Consider the following 24,391-nt stretch of genomic DNA (forward strand, 5'->3'; position numbering starts at 1 on the left):
CCCAGCATGAAAATTCATGCAAACTAGCTTTCCCACTTAACATACAATTTTATGTCCATTTTTCAGTTACATACATGCTACACTTCCCACAACCTGTGTGAGAAGTTCGAAGGCCACCAAATGAGCGATTCTGAGCTGTTCTTCTATAGCAGTGATAGCACAACAAGGCTGCATCAAGCAAGAACTGTCCATCACAACCTCTTGACACATTTCAGACCTCACAATGCTGCAGTAGCGCCTCCACACATCTCCAAACAACTATGGTTTCATGCTGAGTAGACAGTGACCTTTTAATAAAGATGGTAGATTAGAGTACAAATCAGGACTAAAGATGAAGCAGGTAGATTGAACGCACATGTTGTGTTGCCCTAGAACAGGATACGGGAAGACAGACAATGGTCCCTCCTTCTATATGTCCTGTAATTTTTTGCACTGTTTTCTGCTAAAGTCATAAACCAACCAGCCCAAATGTGCACGCTGCTAAATAATGCCATCACATCACAGGAAAAGATGTGTCTCAGATTGACGTGTTACAAGTAACTGAAATATTAATGTACTTGCTGCAGATCAGCTGTTGAGCAAGCCATGACAAATAATTTGTTTTTGTTTATATGAACAGCGGCTCAAGCTGAAAATATTAATGTGAGAAACTCGGGACATACAACACGTTGCACCCCATTAGTACAAGTCCCCTAAGAAATCACACTACACTAAGTTCACTGACAACTGTGAAAATGAACAGACACCCTCTGAAATGGCTGAATAGACAAAAGCTTGCGCGCGTGTGCGTAGCTCAAGAACAGGCAATCATCAGTTATGTCTTCAACCACAATCATGGCGTGCTCCCGACGGTACATAGACAATGTTGACATTTACAAGACACACGTAAGCAACGCAAAACTCTCGCCGTCGTTACACATCAGCGCCAAAGGCAAGAGCTCCAAAACTAGCAACCGGCTAGTCAGCGATGCGGCAGGGTATCAGACGAAGTACGGCACACGCGGCAGCGGAAAGACGTGTTCCTGGCCGCTAAAACGGCCGCTCGATAATCCGTTCTCGTCGAGGCGCACGCCGACGACCGGACGCGAGCGCCTTGGCCGCGCCAGTGGCACAGCGATAGCTGCTCCGATGTGGAGAGAAAAAAATAGGGATAACGAAAGCGCGCACCGATCACTGCACGCAGCTGAAATTCAGGCGAGACTATCCTTACCAGCGCTGTGTCCATGTGAATCGAGCACAGAACGGGCTGCATTCCCTGGCGTGGCAGGCGAGCAGCGCCAGCTGCTCGCACGGCCATTTAAATCGGCGAGCCCAGCACGAAACATGGCTCCGTCGGGGTCGGGCGGTCGAGCGGCTGCCTCGGCGATTGCGCTCACACGGGCTACGGCCGCCGCCACGTCCGATGCGGTCGCTCGCAACAGCTTCTGTCGGGCCGCAAGGTGCGATTCGGTGTGTCTGTCGTGCCTGTCGGGGGATCCTGATGCATTTATACGTTCGGTAACGGGCACAGGTCTCTCAGTCGATACCGTGCGAGCGTCGCCGGGGAGGCCTCCCCTTCTGCGATAGCGGACGCGCCGCCTCAACGCTTACCTATGGCCACAGTCTTGCCATTAAACGCCTCCCCGGACATCCGTCGACATGCTTGTCGCGTCTAGATAGTGCCACGGGCCAGCACCGATGACTAACGGCGCTTTTTCGGTGGTAAGGGGCCGCAGGATGATCACCTCCTGGCGGCCATGTTTGAGCTACCGAGAGAACAGCCGCGGTGGTGCATGCAGATAAAAACACAAACACACAAAAAAGAAAACAAAGCTCCAGCGGTGCTGGTTTTCTTTATGCTCACCCTGTAGGCGACTCTGGGTCGTACATCACGATGGTGCCGGTTGTACCGCAGGCACATGCGACACGGGAATGGCGCGCAGCAGTCCCGGAGAGCGACGACTCGAGGCTCCTATCTGCAGCCTCGCGGTCCCGGGGCCCTGGCCGACATCGCCGAGTAGGCTGCCGTAATGGGGAGAATACACGTTATGTTTGTGCTTTACAACGGCCTTACCAGCCACAGAAGACCACCTACGTATTACAAGCAACGTTATCAAAGGTGCCACCTACCTATTAATTTCATGGTTTTCGCGAGCGGCACTTTCAGCGGCTGATGCCTCTTGCCCTTCGTGAATGGCGATTGTGAGTGTGTTTGTGCGTGTGTGAAAGCCTCTAGCGAAACTGATGCTGACAAAGAAAAAAAAAAGAATAATGCTTAATATCTTGCCAGTTAACAACGGATCTTTTGTGTTTGCTTTATATCTGCTTTTGCGGTTATTTTATTTCAAGTTGAGACAATCTCTGGTGAAAATTGTAATTTTTTTTATACAGCTCATCGACGCAAATGGCGCTACGGTTACTTTCGTCTGTGATGTGACTGTCTTCTGCAATAATGACAGACGAAAAAGACTACTTCCTTGAACTAAGTTCTAATCCGATCAGGTTCGAACCTGTCAGCAAGATCGCGAATGTCTTTTTCGACGATGCCAACCAGCAGGTATTCGTTGTGCGATCAGGCGGAGCGACTGGCGTCGTCGTCAAAGGCCCCGACGACTGCAAGTCCACCGACTTCAGAATGGACGACAAGGGAGACGTTGTCTCCATCAAGTTCTCACCCGACTTGAAAATCCTCGCTATTCAGCGCAGCCAGAAGTCCGTCGAGTTTGTCAACTTTTCCGGCACGCTCGACAGTGTCGAGTATTCCCAGAGCTGCAAAGGGAAAGCTACTAACATCTTGGGCATTGCCTGGACCTGTGCAAACGAAATTGTCTTCGTTACGGACCACGGCATCGAGTTGTACCAGGTCAGCTCGGAGAAGCGAACTCTCCGTTCCCTGAAGACGTACACACTACAAGTAAATTGGTTTGTTTATCAGCCCGAGACGTCTTTGCTTGTGCTCTCCTCTGGACCACTTGGTAATATCCTACACCCGTTTCAATTTAAACCAGGGGTTGCAACGCGGCTCCCAAAATTTGAAGTTGATTTGCCGATCATTCCTAAGCCTCCAAGAGTATGCCTACTCGAACGAGACGTTACAACAGCAGTACTTTATGGCAAGTGTGTTATCGTGGTATTACGTCACCAGGCAAGAACTTCAGTAGGAGGCACCGGAGCTGAAATTGTCATCTACACCCTGCAGAAGGAAGCGCCACCAAGAAAAACCGACATTTTGAAGCTTGACACAAGCGGGAGGTTTGCTGTGAATGTTGTGGACAGCTTAGTCATTGTACACCATCAGGCATCGAAGAAGTCAATGTTGTTCGACATAAAGTTGCCTGGATACAGTGACGGTTTTGTGACTTATCACAGGCCAGTAGTTCCTCCATCACCGATTCGCCCTCTTAAGCTGAAAGTTACCTTGCCGCCAAACAACTCGCTAGAAGGAAGTCAGCTATGAGCTGTACTCACCGAATTGGGTGGTCTTCCAACCAAACATTGTCATTGATGCAAAGATTGGCTGCCTCTGGTATGTCATGTTGAGATTAGAACCTTTGCTTGCTCATTTTGATGACAAGCGCCAGCTGGTCGACTTCCTTCTGCAGCGCTCCAATTCTAAAGATGTTCTGCTTGGCGTGTGTCGTCGTCTGCTGGAGAAAGACTCCCAGCTGCCCCTCGACCAGATCGCGTATGTGTTTGACAAGCTCGCCACCAAGGAAGGCTGCGTAGACCCTTCCGATATGTACGCCCACGTCTTTTCAAAATTTGCTGATGAATCTGAAGACAGGTTTCACTTCGTTGTTTCCACCCTTGTTGAGTACATCAGGTCGTTGGTGCAGCATCAGCTGACAGTTCCCTATTGCCATAATGAGCTCCTCATCAATGTCCTTGTTCACAACCGGCGGTTTCACCAGTTACACCAGTTCCTACAGTACCATGTTCTGACAGATTCCAAGCCACTGGCATGCCTCCTGCTGTCGTTGCATGCAGTGTACCCACCAGCAACACAGCTGGCACTCGACATGCTCAAGAGGCTGGGCACAGCCAATGAAGAAATTGTTGAAGTACTGCTATCGCAAAAAAGAGTGCTCAGTGCTATACGGTTTGTGCAGAACCTGGGAACTTCAGATTCAATCTCGGCACGCAAGTTTCTTGAGGCTGCGAGGACAAGTGAAGACCCTGCAATATTCTATGCTGTGTTCAAGTTCTTTGAGCACCGTAATGAGAATCTCAGAGGTGTGCCAGAGTTTGCCAAGGGAGAGCACTGTGAACAGTACATCAAACATTTTGAAGCGTTGTATGGCGAGACGTGAACCTGTGACAACAAATCACTCAGGTTAGCTTTGAAGCAGTGATCAGGACTAGCAGCCGTTATAAATAAAAATGAACAATGTGCTAGACAAACACTGCTCTGATATCAAATTTTGCACTTTTACCCACCTCTGTGCATTGTTTGCTCTCACACAACCCATTTGATCCAACATCACGCTACGAGACCTTGGCATAATTAGATTATGTCATGTCTCTAGCTTACTCCTGTAGTTAGCAATTAACAAAGTGTAGGCACAATCAGAGCCTGTATTTTCTCTGACAACCAATTCCAGGGATATGTTCGCGTGACTACGCCAGACACTTTGGCATCAACAAGCAGCAGCATTCTTGGCATTGTGCCAAGCTAATGAATCCTGTGCTAATCATGTGAATGTGATCATTCGAGAATGCTGCCTTTGGTTACAACAGTAAACATGTCATTAAATTGAGTGCAAGAATCCGCCTTTTTTTTTCCACACACACGAGTTGAGACCAAACGGAGTATTGGAGAAAAATGCAAAGCAAGTCTTTTTAGAAAATGTCATTATTTACTATGACAGCAACACTCAAATGATGACCTTGCACACTTCTTTGAGGTCGCGGAATGAAAAGGAAATTAGAACCTTGTTCATACGTTTTTGAAAAAAGCACGGAGGAAAACGTACTAACTGGGAAAACGTACGATCTGAAGTAACTAAAGAATTGCAGACTCAGGCTGTAGTTGACATCTGCGTAATGTGAAGTGCTGCGGCACGAGATGCCAACATGCGTTGAACTGGAGGGGCTCCCGGCAGCCTGAGACGCGTTTTGTTGCTTTCCTATTGTGCAGTGTTGTAAGACGGCGACAGGAAATAAACGAAATCGAGCTAATCAGCGACGCTGGAGCGAAACATTACCCTCACATTGTGCCGCCTGCAGCACGGAACGGCAAGACATTGGAGTTATCGCCAAATAAAAGCGTGCTGTACTCTTCCAATGGCACTACGCCCCACGCACTGTAAGACAGAAAGGTGAAGATGCTCATCGCAATAAGGTTGGCGGTGATAGCTGTGAATGCGGCGTGCGACAACCCGAGAGATGTGCTGGCACCGGAATAGGAAATTGAGTGTGTGAGAAACGCGGGCGGAGTACTGCAGTGAAGCTGTCGTGGTGGACGGCTACTGCTCTCGATCGCAGTTTGGTAATGTATTGAACGTTGGTGCTGAAAGATTGCGTTTTTCAGGAACGTATGAACCGATAAAAAATAAGCGTAACTTAATTGGGTCATTTTTTGTGTTCTTGATCACGAACATTGACGCTGGGAAATCGTGTGTAATGGGATCTTATCAACGAGGTTCTAGTGTAAATGCTGTGCTGTGAAACGTGAAGTTGTGAAAGTATAGGCAAAGAGATCGACAGAACTTTACACATCTTTATTACAACTCCTAAAACGTGTGGACTTGAAACCCCTACAGTAGCCAACTGCAGCCTACTTTCTGTACCACATTTGAGCCATATTCATGCGCTTGATTTTCCTCTGCAATTGCAGGATGCCGTACATGAGGGCCTCGGCGGTAGGAGGACAGCCTGAAAATAGAAGAACAGAGCCTTTGTCACAGCTGCGCTTGGAGCTAAATTTTCCTGAGAAGGCCACAGCTGTAGAGATTGCAAGGAGTGGCTATCTAGACTAGTGACCTGATGTGCATCGCATGAAAGAAATATGTGAGGCAAAAAGTGTTTCAATATCATTCTAAGTTTGACTGATACCATGCCCAAGCACTTGACCATTCTAGGTATAATGCATGTACTTAAAGCATGGTATAGAAGTACTTTTGTATTCGGCCTTCATCGGAAAGCAGCCACCGGGGCCAAAAATCAAACCCGCCACCTCGTGGTCAGCGGTCTAACACCACAACTGCCAAGTCACCACAGCAAGTGCACCACCAAGAGGAGGATAGACACCAAACAGAATAACAAGGCCGCAAATTGCATTGCATGAATGTACAGTCACGGATAAATAAAATGAAAATGGTACAATTTAAACAGGAAGAGTATGACTACAGAGAATGATGCTGTTGAGTTATTTATACAAATATAATGTGACCGTGAGTGTAACATAGAGGGTGGGGGGGACTTATGACAAATCAGAGAACGTTTAATATTACAATAAAATCCTTGAGATTAGTGAAGTTCCTTTTAACACATGTGATATGTGATCTGCCAGACATCATCTGCCACAGTGAGAAATAGGTGTGCGTCGAGGCAAGCAGGTAAGCAACATGAAAGACGACAATGGCGGCCACATCGTTCGTGTTTCCTTCCCTGTTCTTGTCTTTCTTTAGCGGTAAATATGTCATGCAGTAAATACCAACATGGCCAAGCTGAATTTTTTCTGAAGTAGGTAAGGTCTTGGACCCACTCTGCACGATATACTATCATTTTTCCCACCATTTCATTTACACTACCATTTTTTTCTCCCCTCTTTAAAACACAGTTTCTTGAGCTGTGCTCCACAAAGCTGATTCTGTGTGTTTTACATTAAATATTGGCTGTTTGTATTTTCTGAAACTGTTTGGCGTTGTGCTATTGGAATCCAATATGACGCTATATCATTTTGCAAGCAAGCTTCTCGGCAGTGCATAATGTTGCAGACAAAGTGGTGTCTTTTTCTGTAGGTGCTGCACAGTGCTATCTCTTCCGTGCTTTGGCAAAGTATTGTTAGTAAAATCTCTTCAAGCCAAAATATCAGATAAGTATTTGTGCATATCCAGAAAATGTGAGAAAGTATTGTCATGAAATGGAAAGATGAGCTCAAAAGGCAAATACGTTTTTCTCGCAGAGCGATTCTGTGGGCATAGAATTTGCTACAATGTGAACAGAGCGCTGAAGGTACACATTGGACTGGTGGCGCTGGACGCAAAGGTGGGGGGTAATAGCACGTACACACTAGCGGCAAAACGCGCGCGCCGCGAAAGCAGCCGCGAAACAGGTTTTTCTTGCCGCGGCAGGGATCGCTCCTGGACCGATTTTTTGCGGTTTGCCGCGTGCCGCGGATGAAGGAGACCAATGAGAGCGGCCCACTTCCGTGACGTGCGCGCGGGAAACTGGTCTCATGCGGACCCGCCCGACCGCTCGTTACATACTCGCGTCCGGTGTTAGCGGGAAACTCGTTTCGCACTATCATCTGCACGCGTCAGCTCCAGGACCGAGCTGACGGATGGTTCGAGAAGGGGGGAGAGAGTCTAGTCTGCCACGGGAATGCCGCAGCGCCGCGCCGCCGGTTGGTGTGGCCGCTCTGCCGCAGCTGCGTTTTGCCGCTAGTGTGTACGTGCCATAACTCTGCCTCAGGGGGGGGGGGGGGGTTACAACACCCGCTGGTGCGTCATTGCGCTGAGCATACGCACTACAGCTGCATGTAGCTGCGGCCTGCTACGTAGCGTAGATACCTCAACAAGTTCACTGGCTGAGCACACTGTGGCTCGTTAAGGACAATAGTGTTTGGCACGTCGTAGGCTCCAAAATCAGAAATAGTGGCGTCTACGTGCACATCCAAAATCAAATTTGAACAGCGCACCACGGTGATGTTCAGTAGGCAGAGCGTTGTGGGCACGCCCCGCTCTGCTGTAGCCTTCGCAGTGCAAGGCATTGAAGGAACGGGAGCATCGCGAGCGGGACTTTTGATTGCCACTAACTCCGCTTCTGCTGAACACATTGAAGTACTTATTGTGGCAGAGTATTTCTGAAGTACTCTATATTAACTTCAAATGCATTTCTTGACTTCGATAAAAAGTGGCTCAGGGCCCTCTTAAATATAGCTTGGCCTAAAACATAGTACAGTAAAACCTCATTAATTTGACCCTCGTTAATTCGGAAAATCGGATAATTCCGACTCATCCTCTGGTCCCAGCCGGCGTATGCATTATTCAATGCAATCAAACTCTTGTTAATTTGAACTTACTTGGTCGTACATCGGTTAATTCGGACAACTTTCGGAGCTAGGGGCGCCGCAAATGTGCGACTCAAAAGAGCAACAACGGCACTAGCGTCCAACTGAAACGAAGCGGCGAAGTCCGCATCGCCATAATCATCACTGGTAATCGTACATGAACCCGCCGGGGTGACTCAGTCAGTTAAGGCGTTGTGCTGCTGAGCACGAGATCGCGGGATCGAATCCCGGCTGCGGCGGCCGCATTTCGATGGAGGCGAAATGCAAAAACGCCCGTGTGCTTGCGTTGTAGTGCACGTTAAAGAACCCCAGGTGGTCAAAATTAATCCAGAGCCCTTCACTACGGTGTGCCTCATAATCAGAACTGGTTTTGGCACGTAAAACCCCAGAAAGAAGAAGAAGAAGAAGAAGAATCGTACGTGAATAACAGCAAGACCGGAACGCTTCGTGCGTATTTGTTCCTTTAAAGCCTTTATTCTTGCGTTTACTGCTACGCATAGCACCCCATTGCCCACGTGCCTTCATGACTGCGTATTCGCCATCCATGATTGCGGCGATAGCGGCCGCGGTACCATCCGCAGCGGTTTCGGCAAGTTTCGTTTTTACTGAGTGCAAAGCTTTCAAGGATGAAGAGCACGGTCTACATCACAATGGGCGGCTACCTGGTGACACTGCTGAATAAATAATCGGGATGTGCGCATAGTAGTGAATAGCGTCTCAGATGCACGCCGCCGCCGCGTTGTGAAGGAAGTCGCAAGGCCTTCGCCTCTGCAAGCGCTAATCAGTCGAGATGACGAGCATTGCAGCATCCGCACTGCTTTTGTGTAAAATAGAAACAGGATTAACTGATTCGTTCAGTAAATAAAAGCATGTTGACATAGGGAAATATGACATTCGGTTAATTCGGACATTTTTTCCGGTCCTGTGAAATCAGAATTAACGAGGTTTTACTGTAGTAGCGGCACGAATACAGCCTTCCTAGCAAGATAGCAGAATGTCCTGCTTCAACCGTGATGGATCTTTTGTTAATGTTTACTCGCATATAATACAACAAGTGACGAAAACAAAAACAGACCACTGAAACTGATGCACAGTGAGCACAGACATTGCAGTCTTTCTCCAACTTTGGCAGCCTGCCAATTCTGTTCCATGTTTGACATAATATTGTACAACCCCGCATGAATTCTTATGGCTTACTAAAAAATGTCTTTGGATAATAACGAAAAATTTGAATTTTTTGCACTGTTTTAGTAAAGAATGAGTCATTGTGACCGGCGAAATACTGTTCGCTAGAACCGTCTTTAAGGTGTGTTGGCTCTACAAGAAAGGATGACAATCTGACGACCCATAACCCGATATTCCTATGCATACAACAGTACCGCGGTGGCGTTTTCCCTATTGACCCTTTTCTCGGCGCTCCCGTGGGCACTGCCATGTTTGATCACGTGGCGACACGTCCATTGCTTGCCTCAGCTGCCTCCGTGTTTTCAATGGAAGCGCATGACACCAGTGCAGAGCAGCAAACCTCTGTTTCGACGCATATTATACACGGTGACTGTGTGGACAACATGAAGCTTTGGCCACAGCGTCAGAGAACATGTAAGTGCTTTCAGAGCGGATTGCGCCTTGTCCAAACGGCGCGAGCAGCGTATACGGTGCTTGTACATACTAAAAGCGGGGCAAGAAATGTATTCCACCTGCAGCCCATGGCTCTCGCACTTTTTGGACTACAGTGAATGTTCCAATGGTCAAACAAGCAGTCATACTCTAACTGCACTTCTGCTCTGCTCTCTGTTCGACGGTTCTGCTCCCATTTGCCCACAGGAGTGCAGCATAAGAAATTTGAACACAGAGGAGCAGGGAAGAGAAGAAACATTGACACCGAAGGCAGCACCCCTGCCGTCCTCAATGTTTTTTTAACGTCTTGTCACCTTGTGCTCCTTCTAAGAAAACAAAAACAAAGAATGTTACCTGACGTGCTTCTTGAATTGCTGTGGCACAGTAGCACAACAGCTATAACTTACTAGCATAACCACTGTAGTCGACAATCTCCTTCCTGGCAATGAAATAAGTCAGGAGTCGTACTTATCATACCTGGAACATAGATGTCCACAGGGATGATGCGATCGCAGCCACGAACAACTGAGTAGGAGTAGTGGTAGTATCCGCCGCCATTGGCGCAGCTTCCCATGGAGATGACCCATCGAGGCTCCAGCATCTGGTCATACACCTGCAGCAACAAAAGCCATCAAAAGCAGCTGAAAAGTGAAGCTCTGCCGATTTGTCAGGAGGCTCCTATCGCCGTTTTCACTAATAGTACATTAGGCTTTACATTTGGATGCTTATTTCACAGCGTTCGGAGGCGCTCTCTCCTACGACCCGACCCGGGAGTGCGACCGAGATTTGACGGAGTTCCAGTCAAGTGGCTCGTGCAGCTTCCATTCTTGGTGTAGCATCTGCCGTGGCGGTGTGTAGACGCATGCACACCTTGCTCGTTTAAAACAGAAGACGCGCTGACGTGTTTCTTCTTTCAGCCTCAGATTGCTATGGCAAGTAGCTGCACGTTCGGCTTGGTCAAGCTTTCTCTCGCTTGGAGCAATAATGGGCTCCGCATCGTTTCAATCCGAGTCAGAGTGCAGTAGAGACCAGCTGAATGTACCTTAAATGTGGAAATAATTGAGCATGTATTTTACCAGCCTTGGCTGATTCAGCACCAACAAGGACAAGTGCACAGAAACCTGGGGTAGATGTGAGACACCTAGCAGTGAATACTACCATAAATTTTCGTTAATTAAAGCCCGTTTCACATGGTGCAATTTTGCAGTACGTTTTTCACAGCTGCAATTTCCGCAGATGCGAAATTCGCAATCCCGTTTCACATGAATCTTCGGCAGCTGCGTTTTTCGCATACTCGTTAAGGAGTCTGACTGGCGATAACGTATGAGCGAGCCGCCTCCTATTGGTCGTCTGTTTCCACCGCTACAGTGGCTACCACCGCATCTGCGTTTTTCGCAGAGAAGTTCAGCACGCCGAACATAGAAAAAACGCACGCACAAAGGGTCCGGCGGCCTATTTTCTGCAGCTGCGAATTCGCACATGCGAATTTGCAGACAAAATCGCGCCATGTGAAACGGGCTTTAATCTTGACGGGACCAATTAAGTTTCTTGAAGGCGGTTAAGTAAAGAGGCAGAAAAAAAGAATGTCCAAACACACTGCTGCTTCATTTGTCAGTGCTAACCTGATTCAAACACACACCTCATTTTTATCGGTTCACAGTAGAAAACAATATGCACCTATTTGATTTAAAAATAATTTTGATTTTTCTATTTGATTAAAAAAATTTAAGATTTAACACCTCCAAATCTGGCAGTTCGAAATAGGATGAAACCTGCAGAGTTTACTTTCACAAAATATAAATTCATGTACACTTAGTGTCCATAGAAATCTTTTTCAGACTGCTTCTAACAGGAAGCTTTAGCTTAGGGCCAACTCTCATTTTCCTATTCAAATACTACATGTAAAATGTAGAAATGCTTTTATGAGACAACTGCTAGACCAAGGTGAATGAAAGTTGGTGCATTTGAGAGAGAAAGCAAAATTCATACAAACGTAGCAAGCGAAAATTTGATTTGAGACCTCAAACGTTTTAGATAAATCAGTAAGTTTCAAAAAATAGCAACATGAAATTTACAAACCAAAATTCTGCAGGGAAAAAACGCAACCTATCGCAGTTCTTTTACGCAACCTATCGCATCTCTTAGAGAATCTCAAGTGGAGAAATCTGATGTATGTATTTGCAGCTTATGTGAATTTGTTACAATGTCAACAAGGATTTTGCAAAAGTTCACTTAACAAATTAGTGGTATACTTCAAAGCGGTTTCTAATGCATCAATTTTATCTGCTTTAGACATATTATTAAGTGCTGTTTACAGAACTTGATACTGTTTTTTATTGTTGAGTTAGAGCTGTTCAGTTTGTCTCAATTTTCAACACTTTTTTTATTAAGAAAATGACGGCCTAAACAAAAATTCTGCTTCCTACGGTCAGTAGATTGTAACACTTAAAGTGCAAACTTTTCTTAGCTTGTTAGTCAGTTTCACACCCTTGGCGCTGTCTGCAGCAAGAGAGGTGAGCGAGAGAAGTGAGAGAGGCGAGAGCCATGCCAGAAGGTGCTTCCATTAATGGAAGCACACGTGGCAGAGCATGCACTTCCACCAATGAGAGAGCACTATTTGGTGATGTGACACAAAACCCAGTTCTTTGTGACACCACCAGATGTGCTGCCCTCTGCGCATCACGTGTCCAGAGCAAAATTAGTTTTAAAGAAAAACTCAAGAACATGGACCAAGATAAATGGGTGGCTAGCGTGCACAAGTATCTGTACCTGAAAAGCAGTGAACATAGCATGGACATAGCATGGTCAAGAAAGTTGGCAACCAAGTACAGGGTAACTGAAAGTGTCAATAGAAAACCAGGAGTCATGAAAAAGAAAGTGAGAGAAACAGAGACAGTGCATTGGTCCTAAAGAATGGAAACAAAAAAGACCATGGAGATTTCCAAGAACAAGAGGAAAGAAATTAGAAGGGAAAATCTGTACTGATAACACAAGGGCAATGCCTTGCTATTTTAGGCTTAAGCTGGTTGCCAAAGGAAAAAAACATACCGGAGAAAATATTTGCAACAAGATGAAGCATGTGCATGCTGCAGCAAAAACCCAGAGACCACTCATCACATCCTAATAGAATGGGATGGGATTCACCCAGTGAGACCCATAAGGAATGTACATCTTCCAGAAGTGCTTGGAGTTAAAGTGGACGGAAGCATCAAAAGGTCAGCAGTCAAGATAAGCAAGAGACATTTACAGTATTGGTGGGAAAAAAGCAAAGAGATTGATACGACCGGATCCGTTACAGACACAGGTAGCCGTACAAGGTCTATAGAGAAGTTTTTGAGGAAGAGAAAAATGATTAAGTAGATGTACACAAAAATGCTAGAATTTTTGAAAAGCATGTACAGCATACCCAATTAACTCAAGCACGCTAGTCGACCATTTGTCACCGCCCTGTTTCAAAGGGGACACCAATAAATCATTATCATCATGTGGTGCAAAACTCGTAGATTGTGCCCACAGTATAATAGGAATTTGGCCGCGCTGCAGTCACAACGAGTGTACAATGACGACAGCATGACAACAAATGCATGACGATGATACAATGACGATAACCGAGTGATGACAGCATGATTATGATGGAATGACAAAGACAGAATGACGTTGATCGAGCGACAAAGGCAGTATGATGATGAAGATGGCCTCACAGCGACTGACTGTATGGCGACAGCATGACAACGAATGCATGATGATGGCGGCATGATCACAACTGAATGACAACAGCATGATTACGATGGAATGACAAAGAAGAAATGACGTTCATAACACAACGAAAAGTGTATGACCATGCTGGCATGACAACAATGAGATAAAGATTATGAAATGATGACGGTGGTACGACGACAATGTGACAACGATGGCATGACAACATGGGATGACAATGACTGTATGACGACACTGTAACAACCACGACGGCATCACAACGATGGTATGACAATGGCGGAGGTGGTACGTACCTCACTCTATGTGCCCGGCTGCGCCAGTGTATGCTTAGAAAGCTGGCGAGCACTTGAGCATTGGAGAGGAGCATAGTAGTTTAAACGAGAATGCGATAAAACATCCTTTATAGTGAAATGTCCTCGAGAAAGCAAGACCTTCAGACACCCAAATGATTCAGCGAGCTTGAGACTGGGAGCAAGAACGCCCAGCCCACACTGCAGCAAACACTTAAGACATTTGCATTAGACCCCCTAGCAACTGTACTGTTTTTTTCTTTCTTTATTTTAAGTGCCACAAACATGCTACGCAAAAACTTGCTCTGCTGCCATTTTGTGATAATGGCGATGACACTGGCACTGACGGTAGGCTGTTTGTAATGCCACAAATGCAATTTTGTATTCGATTCTAACATGCAGAGAGTTTTTGGACCATTTTCCTTAGGAAAAAAGACGCATTAAAATCGGGTAATTACGGACTCATTCATTGTGAGCTGCAGTTTTCGCAGGAACCAGGCCGACAATCGGCGTTCTTGGCAGGAAATAATGCTCCTTCAATGCAGTCAGTGTCCCCTAGCGCCACCAAGACAGATGCTGTAGCCAATGGGGTAACGATTGGGGTTACCATAGGGTTCAGGCCCATGTGTGTGAGCAACCAAGTTCTAATTCTATTAAGAGTCAATTTCAGGGAAAAAAAAAACGAAAGTTTTCGTCCACAGAAATGTATGAGTGCTGGCGAGAACCTTGGGCTGGGATCAAATTAACCGAACAACTGATTTAACCAAATCGAATTAACAGAAGTGTACTGTAGTACTTGTTTTGTGTCATTGCTAGTGGTAGAAGAAGAAATAGAAACAGGAAAGGCTCCGGCCTAGAAGGCTGCCACTTACACCATGCCATTCGTGGAACACGAGTCCCTTCTGCTGCCCATTACATAGTGTTCCCCTACACTTCCATAGGCAAAGTGGCAACAGACAGTGTATAATGTGGAGTGCAAGGGAACATTCACTTGACGATTGAGGAATTTGACAACCTAACCTGCATTCAAGTCACGCATCCTGCCCATTGATTCGTACTGCGACAGTGGGCATCTTTGATTTGTCGTCCAAAACTGCCCGAGACGCTGCATATGCAACGCTCACTGACTGAAAGCACCACCTCTGGCAATCCGGGACTGTCAGGGACAAATACCGCATTTACTCGCATAATGAACGCAGCCCCCAATTTTCCAATCAAGAAGTGTGTTTTTTTCTTCTTTTCCTCGCATAATGAATGCACCCTGAACTTGCTGCCGTGACGTATGAGAGTCACGGTACGATTCGGCGTCCAATATGGCGTCTGGCGGGTACGAATGTATCGGACGCTGTATTAGACACCGAATCGTACCATGTGGCTCTTACTTTTATTGCAATAGCAATCATATGGACACTACGGTGCATTTTTGTCGTCGGTGCTGACAATTGCGGCTCAATCTCCCGCGTTCAAGGGAGGAAAGCGGGGAGGAAACGCGCCGTATTCCGTCGCACACATGGTGCCGGGGGGAGGGTGGCGGCGCAGCAACTGCACATTGCACGGCCACGCACGCTCTATCCTTGAAAGCGATCTGCGTCGGGGGCTGAGTCTAGGTGCGATGGCGGCTTATACCTTTGTGCATGTTCCGTTCTAGCCGTTCAATTTGCGTTGAAGCGATACACGGCACGAAGGTCACTTTGCTCGCTGTTGCTGCCGCGCTTGCTCACGCGAGCGTTTTGACAGCGAGTGTCTGTGATCATCAAGTGTGATGTGTTCATGTTTGCCTGTGTGCGCTGACACCATGCTTGTTAATTTACGTAGTTAGCGAATGTTTGCAAGTTTGTACAGCCGGTACAACTGCTATCCTCACTTCGTATAGCTGTCTACACATTTGCTATTGTAATCGATGGTTTGCCTTTTGGGCGAAACTGCAACTTTTTGAGGTGGCTGCGGAAAAAAATCCGTCAAAATTTTACCCCACATAATGAACGCACCCCCTCAACCTTGCTGCATATTTTGGGGAAAAGAAAGTGCGTTCATTATGCGAGTAAATACGGTACTTGAAAAAGCCCAGTGGCCATGCTGCTTACTGGCAGGATCCGATTCCACAAAACCTGCTGAATTGCTTCTCGGCAAGATGAGAGGCAGTGATTGTTTTCACCCCCGACAGTGTATAGTCGAGTCCTCTACAACGAATTCCTCTACAATAAAATTAAATGCATAACGAAGGAATTATGATGTCTCTGCTCTATTGTGAGCTGTGCAGTGCACCACCTTTAGAATGAAGTGGCTAGTATAACAAATGATTTCGGAGGCCCCAAGCACTCCCTTATAGAGAGGTTCGACTGTAGCAACTTTCAACCCACTTGCCTCGTGTTGCCATCCTTTACACTTCTTATAATACATACGTAAATCTGTGGTTTAAATCATTTGAATTAGTGCCAGTTAACTAGTACATACTACACGTAAAAGGAGCCCTGCAATGTGCGTAACGGAAACGTGTGGAATGTGTCTTCTACTAAAGGGCATCTCCCAATAATATTTTCTCACAGAAAGTTGGTGAATGCGTTTTGTATGAATGAAACTATTGGCAATAAGCAGTATTAGCACAGTGGTATTGCGCTTTGCAATTCGTTGGCGCTGCTGCCTTTTACAGATAACATTTGTTTCTCGTTGCTTCCGCCAGAGGCATGCCTTAGTTGTGAAGTACAGCTAAGGCCATATTTCCAATTGGCAATATCTCCCCCCTAGAGGCCAGTTGCTATCACTTTTACAAGTATACAGCAATATGCACGAAAAGTAGCGAGGATTTCAGGAAGTTGAGGGAAAGAGAGAGAGAGATCTTTCGAACAAAATTGGAATGTTATTCTCAGTCGATCACTTGAGGAGATACTGTACAACCGCTTCTGCAAGATTTTGCGTGACTAGCATCAGACACCTAGGCATCTATGGGCAACAGCATTTCTAGCACTATGCAATGACAGTGTGTTTTGCATTATGCCAGAAATGCTACCACCCATAGACACATCTATGCGTCTGGTGCTAGTCATGTGAAATCTTGTGAAAGTGGTTATATCGCCAAAAGTAATAATCTAGGAATACCACACCATAGGGCACTCCATCATGTCAGTACAGGAATAATAATATGTTAAGATGTTCATAACATCATATAGTGACTAAGTAAGTTTACTTACAATGTTCAAAAAGTGCTTTGCTAAAGCTAGTGCAGTCATGACGATGCTCACGGTATAAAGTGTGTTAAGCATGATGCACACAATCCACTAACCAGTAAAGTTGTGCTAATGAGCTGCGTTTGATGAATATATTTACTTTAGCAGCATCTTAGCTTATGACACCAAATAAAATTTAACCAACTGACTCAAACCTGGACTTTAGCACCACACCGACATTGCGTAAAAAGAGTCTGTCTTGAAGCTATACTAGCCTAAAAGAGATCCGAATATGCTAATATCAGTTTGTCTCTTCAACCACATGTCTCTCTACAGGTTCAATTGCACTGTGAGCCCCAATGAAAGAAAGAGTACAAATATTAGCAGTCCTTCCTACACAACTGTACATGAACAGAATGACAATACAGTACCTTTCTTAATGCTGGTGCCATCTTGTTGGTAACTGTTCCTGCTACGATGATGACAGTCAGCTTGACGAGGGCTTGCACGGAACACAACACCGTAACGATCCATATCGTAACGAGGGGCTGCAATGTGCATCATCTCCACTGCACAGCAGGCCAGGCCAAATGTCAGTGGCCAGAGGGAAGTCTGCACGATGCATAAGAACCGCCTTATGTTTGGTGCATCAGACACCGTGGCAACTGTGGGCAGCAGCATTCCTGGCACTGTGTAACAAAAGTGTGCTTCGCATTGTGCCAGAAATGCCAATAATTTGCAGTCTATTATGCATCACTGTGCATCATGGCAAACATTTTCACCACAAACATTTTCACACAGGTCCATAAGCACTATACTCCATCTCACAAACTGGTTGCAGCACTATGGAAGCTACACGAATTCTTAGCCAACAGGAAGGACGAGTGCCCCTCGAGATGTGCTCATCTGCGCCGCATCGTCTGCTCAGCGTCTGCTTGCCATCCAGTTACATGCTGGTAGATGGAGGCAACAAATAGTTTTGACATCGTAATCATAATCTGCGTTTACATGCACGCGACAGCAGGGCTTCGCTTTACCTGTACACTTTCCCTGCAGTTACTTTGCAGCCCTCCTTACGAGCGGATGCCCTTACAAATATTCACCTGTGCCACAGTGTCTGCTCGGCGTGTACTTGGCATTTGCTCGCTACTGTCATCAGGTACCATGCTAGAGCGGGGCAGTAAATTAATGATGCAGTGAACAATTAGGCTTTTATAGCGTTCCGCATCGTCAACGCATCATCAATGCTAATGCTGTGGCACCATCTGCTAACTAGTAATCAAACCAGTTTTACAGCTTGGTGCTGTGTCTATAGTCCTAGCAGCGTAAAAACAAACGGCCAATCTCAATATTTACAACAAAACATACCTAATGATTTGACCTCGGCTTGAGGATGAGACTTAGCGATGACGGATTTTTGCCGCTTGTTTCTTGCTAGCAGGGCAGAGAGCCAGTAACAAGTGCGAATTCGGATCGAAGCGGGAGGTCAGCACTGTATGGGCCCTGCCATGTTGCCAAGATTAGGGTGGTTATTATGTTACTGGCGGTAACTGCCACAATAATTATTAGTATATGATGTGCATGCGCAAAGGTCCTAAAATGTCATGTATCGATGTACCGTATCATGCAGCGAGCAAAAATAAAACTCTGTAGTGTAGCCAATTATCAGCCAGTTACGCACGGAAATATACACTGCTGCGCAAGGACACTGCCTGTGTACGCCTCATACCTTCAGCAGTGCTGCAATCAGCTTGAAAGGTGGAGTATAAGTAATCTTTTGTCTCTCTTTTCCTCTTCTTCTTGCACAGGTGCGATATGCTTTGAATAACTTTAAAGTAATCACAGGTGAAGAATAGAGAGGGCAATGAGTAGAGAGGAAGTAATAAGCCTATATTCCTACTAAAATTACTAGAAGGAAACCTTGCACTGCATTTGCTGCAGTCATTCAATCACCATGAGTATAATGAGTAGTACAGGCATGGCTGCGTTCAGAAGGTAACAATGGCACTTGTTTTATTTTCCTTTGTGGTTCAGCGGTATTGTGGTTCCGCTGCTTTACACGCTAGTCCCACATCAATTCTTTAGAGCAGAAGAGTGCTTTGCGGACAACTACTTCACTCTATTATCTACTTGCAAGTGAATACGTATTTGTCCGTACTACTGATTATGCACTTTGCTAGACCTGGGAGGCTTTTGGACAGTGAAACTCGCCATGGGAGACTATGTTATATATTTAAGAGAGTTCCCTTAATCCTTAAAGGGGCCCTAAAACACTTTTCGAATATAATAAGAAAATGTTGCCGATCTGTTAACAAGGCTCCTGTGAACAAGTGAGTCAAATATTATTGCACTGCATACAGCAGGGAATTTACAATCTCGTGTCAAAAGCAGTGAAAAATCGCTAGCTCTCACTTCTGCAATGTTGTCATACAGCATCACCACAAGCAGCTGGACCCACGCAACAGCTATGGGCTGGTTTCGAGATTGCGAGAACATTCTCAGTGGTACGATCATTGCTCATTTTAGTTAAATAAATAAAAAATATACAAGTCTGCAATCTCAAAAAGACAGAAAAGCCATTTTATCTTTGCACTGCCGGTCTAACACGACAGCTGCACGTTGCTTTGTCTGCTGTGCTAGGCCTCCAAGATGAAAAGCGGTGCATAGATACTGCGGCCGCCACCAGCCGTCTCACATTCAACTTTTGAGTAGGCCCAGCGAGACATTGCTCCCAGCTTGTCGTCCCCCTGTGCAACTTCCAGCACTCTAGTGGAAATGAAAGGAAGACAGAAAGCCACTGATCAGGCCAATAGCTCAGTCTAACTTTACACGTGATTGAAGGATTAAAAAAGTTTTGCGACAGGAGATTCATGAGGTGACGTATATTAATAGCGATGCAGGGCCCCTTTAATGTTCTGAAAACAATACAATGGCAGAAATTAGAGAGTAATTGAGGTTAATCATTGCCATACAGCAAATTTGAGATAGCAATAATAGGTTAAAACAAGGTGCTCGAAGCCAAAGGGATGAAGTTTGGACAATATATGTGTTACCCAGCATTCTCGTCCTAAATGAAATACTGTAAATGTGCTACACCTGTTAATATAGAAGTCAAAATGCAAACCACTACACTATGCTTGTTGCATCTGAAGAACTGAGCGCAATGCTAATGTTTCATTCATAGGACTCATTTTGTCATGCTTAAGTCTATTATGGCCTGGACATCAAGACACTAGGCTAATATGAACAGCGCTCAAAGGGCAGCGCTAATATTTTCAACCGTTACAGCAACCAACTCATCCAACGTTTAGCAACAACATGGCCCTTGTGTTGCTCACTTCTAGAACACGTGAGTCATTGTCTCCTTTGGCTTACGCTATAATCAAATCAGAGTGCACAATAGTGCCCTGTGCCAGCTCTGTTATGATTTGTATTTATCAATCAGTGGTTCGGACTTTCATGGCTCAATATATTGTAAGGAAGCTCTGCTGTGCAGCTAAACTGTTGCCACATTTTAAGTATGAACGTCACTGCAGCTTTATTAGGCCATGCATAAAACCTCGTAGAAATAATGTTGATTATCTTGTAGTTTTTCTTCTTCTCCATGTCTTCTTTGAACATATTTTATATGATCCGAAAGAACATAAAATACATGCCAAAATAAAAACTGCTACTGCTAAAATGATTCTAATAAAGTGACCTCGCCTGTGTCTAGCCTTTCAGTGTCACAATGCTTTTGATTTGGAGCTGCGTTCGTGTCTGTGGTGTTCAAAATGTAAGGCTAAATTCACACCACAAGGAACAAATGCTGCTCCAAATCTAGCACCACACTACACTAGAGATGTGGCTTTTCAGAGAAGTCATACCACTAAAAAGGTTCAGGCAATTTTTGGCAAAAGTGTGAAAAGGGCACGCAGACACTGCCAGCTGGGCTTTTGCGGTACTTCTGGCTTGCGAGCATGGGCAGAGATCACCAAAACAAGAAATTCTCTGATCAGCAATGTTTAGCTCAATGCAAATTTTAAATCATTCTTTTATTTGAACATTCCTTTGCACCAAGCTTGCTTGTCTTCTTGTGGTCGAGCCAAACAAGGTTAACTGAACCGAAACCTGGCCATAGAGCCTCATGCATTCTGACAATCGCATTTTGTTGCAATTCCAACTTAAATCACAAATGTGTTGACAGAAAGATGCCCACTGAATGAGTCATCACAGAAAGCAATGCCTAGCAGCAAATAGGGAAAAAAAAAAGAAAAGATGGCTACCTTCAATTTAAGAGGTATAGCACATGACTTTGTCTTATGTGGTGAGCACAAGACACTGGGCATAATAGATGCCACCAAAGACAGACGAGCTGCATCTCTTTCGTGGTTATCAAAAGCAGCCTATATATATACGTTTTGACAAGGGGACCAGTCTTCGACAGGGCAACTGCTGCTTTCCATGAGTGTTTATATCCCCTTCAGACGCGGTGTCCACATTTGTGGATGAAAATTGTTTTGCCAGTTCTGTCCAGTAGTGGCTAAGCAAAAGCAATGAAAATGGGCTATAGGTGAATTGAAGCTCCTGCATACTCCATGTGTCTTCCTTATTTCACTTAATGTGCTGCATGTTGCTACTGACAATCACTTTGCTGAAGGCATTACGATGCTTAACGAAAAATTTCACACGCCGTGTTTTGGCAGCAATTTTGAAACAATCATTTTCCTTTTCTTATAATGCATGCAACCAATAATTAAATTGTGCATGTACTTCGAGTCTACGATTAAATTACTTTTTATGCAAGAACACAGCACTACACTGACTACAATAAATTTATATTTAATTACTTGGTAATTATGATGATTCACTAGGAAATGTACGAAGCAACATGCTACCACCTTGTCTTTCTTGCAATACAGTGTAGAGTGCCTTGGAATAAAGAGTAATGTGCATCATTATTTGTGACTGAAGGGGATATAGCTTGCTCTCCAATGGGGGAGAGTGCACTATATAAATTAAATGTTGGAGGGATATAAATGCCAAAGACAGAAGACTGGTCCCCTGGGGACGTATTCTGAAATGTTCTACTTCGGCGATATTTCACTTTTCACCTTCAGATGCGCGCTGATTGGCTGTTTTAGGAAAACTGGATGAGCTGATTGGCTGGTTGAGCCCAACGTCATTCAATTTTGCTCAACCAGCCAATCAGGGCGCATCTGAAGGCGAAAAGCGAAATATCGCCGAAGTGGAGCGTTTCAGAATACGTCCCTTTGTCGAAAAACTGGTTCCAGCATGAAACATTTCTAGGATCATTTGAATTCTCCATCTTTCTGCATAACTCTGTCTTGCTTGGATTTGACCAATGTTGATCAGATAATCCAAAGGAGTTCTTCATGCAGTTTTTGATAAACTGATGGCAACAACATTTAGCTGTGGCTAAAGCACATGCAAATTTCTAGCATGGGTGAGCCAGTTACCTTCCTGCCCCAGGCAAGGATGTCATCAGCGCGAGCAAGTGCGAACTCCACCGCATTTGTTGGCTTGAAAGGTGAGTATGGCCTCCAAGGCTGTGTCGCTTGGCCAGGTTCTGAAGAAGCCGGTTCAGGGGCCTTCGACGAACTTGGCCGCAACTGCAATGTCACTGCAGCACTGCGACACTGAGGGCCAAGTATACGCTGCAAGACTGAAGTTGCCATGCGGCCCGACCCCCAGATGGCTGTAAAAAGGAATGCTTCAGTCAGGAAACAGAACAAGCTTCTATAATTGAAAGCACGAGTCCATGTTTCTGGATCTTGTGCATATTCAACAATCATGTTGCCTTTATCATTTTGTCAACAGAGGTTTACACCAGCTGAAGTTGTACTAACAAAAAGTATCCTCCCTTTCAGAAAACTGGATTGGGTTACCTGAGGTATGACTAAAAAAATTACATTTCACCATAAGCTGTACCTGTACAAATATATGTTAACAAAAACTATGTTAGCTCTCCACAACTGAGCAAAATGTTTTAGCAAGTTGTCGTGTTGATCCATTATCTTTGTAACATGGTTCTTAAAGCAGTACAATATCTATGCGATAGTAGTAGTGTAATATAACACATATTCATAGAATAAAACTCAGTTGGAAGTTTACGCTGGTGCCTGTCCCTTCATGTATTTTGCCTATCTGTGTGTGCATTACTACTATAGTAGGTCCACGACATGAACGCGACTGCTTTAATGGAGTGCTTGTTCTCTGCAACTTAATTTTGTCCTAATCCCTTTTTGTTCTCTGAACACAATTTGCTATTAACGTAAAGTATCAGAAACTGACAGATGCCACATTTTCTCGGTACGTAGATTCATGAAGATGCACACCACGAACAAGACAGTACAGAAAAGATACACGGAGCGATAATGCTGTCTTTATGTGGCGCATGTGCCAAGCCACTTACAAGATGTTTCATGCCGTTGATTCTGCTTAAGCTTTCAGATACGCGCTTGCGAAAAATTATAGACCACATTCATCGAATCTTCGAACTGCAATGAAATCGCTTAACTGCGTCTTATGTCCTCTTCTGCGAGTGCACACCAGGATGGCTCGAACAATTTAACTTGCATGTGAGGCACGAAATACTTCAAATATCAGCCGGATGGCGATCCACCAGAAACTGTAAGTTGTATCAGTGCGTCTCAGCCGCTACTCAACATGTGCAGTTCCCTTGATGGTTTACATGAGAGAATACATATAACGCTGCGCGCACAATATTAACTATACTGCATGTGATTTACTTCGAGCTTTCAAATGAAATACTGTAGGATCAAGTGAAATTATTTGGAGATATAAAGTTTACCTTGGCTGCCCATCTTCGCGTATACCCTTCAGACCTTCAGCAAACGAAAGTCAACATGCCATGTGGATTGGATAGGTTTGGATTTCTATAAACGTTCGTAAAACAATCAAAACGAAACCGAAAAAAAATCACGTGCACACATCGATATGTCAGAGAGATATATATAGATAGATTAAGCAGGGTTTTGTACGCTTTAAAATCACATTATAACTGGCGTCCAAACTACACTGAACTTGTCACTGATTATTTTTGGAGAAGTTTATACAGATAGAGACGCGTAGTACGCCACAGTACACCGAAAACATAACCTCAGAGATGCCAACCCACCTCGCTTTAGTGATCTGCGTTTTTCCTAGTGGTAGAGCGCCCGCCTCGGTAAAGTGTTCCAAAATTCTAGAAAGTGTTCTAGAAAGTGTTCTAGAAGTGTCCTAGAAGTGTCCTAGAAGTGTCCTAGAACACTTTAGCCTCGGCTGCAGGAGGTTGTGGATTCGATTCCCACCAACGCCGGACACCCACTGGTTCAAATGGGCACAAGTGTACCCCGGCCTGGCGTTCGGCTTCCTCAGGGGTGATACGC

The 24,391-nt window shown here is 45.1% G+C and overlaps 3 protein-coding genes across 3 annotated transcripts in view; 1 reads left to right on the forward strand and 2 right to left on the reverse strand.

Annotated features, from left to right (window-relative positions):
- Positions 1 to 2,231, reverse strand: part of LOC119442541 (probable histone-lysine N-methyltransferase CG1716) — a 96,744-nt gene extending 94,513 nt beyond the window's left edge. The window contains 2 exon segments of the mRNA XM_037707454.2: positions 1,844 to 2,001; positions 2,110 to 2,231. Of these exon segments, the coding sequence (XP_037563382.2) occupies positions 1,844 to 1,869 (26 nt within the window). The 5' untranslated portion in view covers positions 1,870 to 2,001; positions 2,110 to 2,231.
- A 114-nt stretch (positions 2,232 to 2,345) lies between these two features.
- Positions 2,346 to 4,380, forward strand: LOC119442538 (regulator of MON1-CCZ1 complex-like). The gene is given in 2 exon segments (XM_037707451.2): positions 2,346 to 3,421; positions 3,423 to 4,380. Coding segments are annotated over 2 exon segments (1,857 nt in total). The 5' UTR covers positions 2,346 to 2,431; the 3' UTR covers positions 4,290 to 4,380.
- Positions 4,381 to 5,678: 1,298 nt separating this feature from the next.
- On the reverse strand, positions 5,679 to 23,914 carry LOC119442539 (NADH-quinone oxidoreductase subunit B-like). The gene is given in 6 exon segments (XM_037707452.2): positions 5,679 to 5,853; positions 10,307 to 10,442; positions 17,432 to 17,485; positions 17,487 to 17,612; positions 22,460 to 22,698; positions 23,815 to 23,914. Coding segments are annotated over 6 exon segments (666 nt in total). The 5' UTR covers positions 23,828 to 23,914; the 3' UTR covers positions 5,679 to 5,755.
- Between the last annotated feature and the right edge of the window lie 477 nt (positions 23,915 to 24,391).

This window comes from Dermacentor silvarum, chromosome 2, assembly GCF_013339745.2.
Source record: "Dermacentor silvarum isolate Dsil-2018 chromosome 2, BIME_Dsil_1.4, whole genome shotgun sequence".
Lineage (NCBI taxonomy): Eukaryota > Metazoa > Arthropoda > Arachnida > Ixodida > Ixodidae > Dermacentor > Dermacentor silvarum.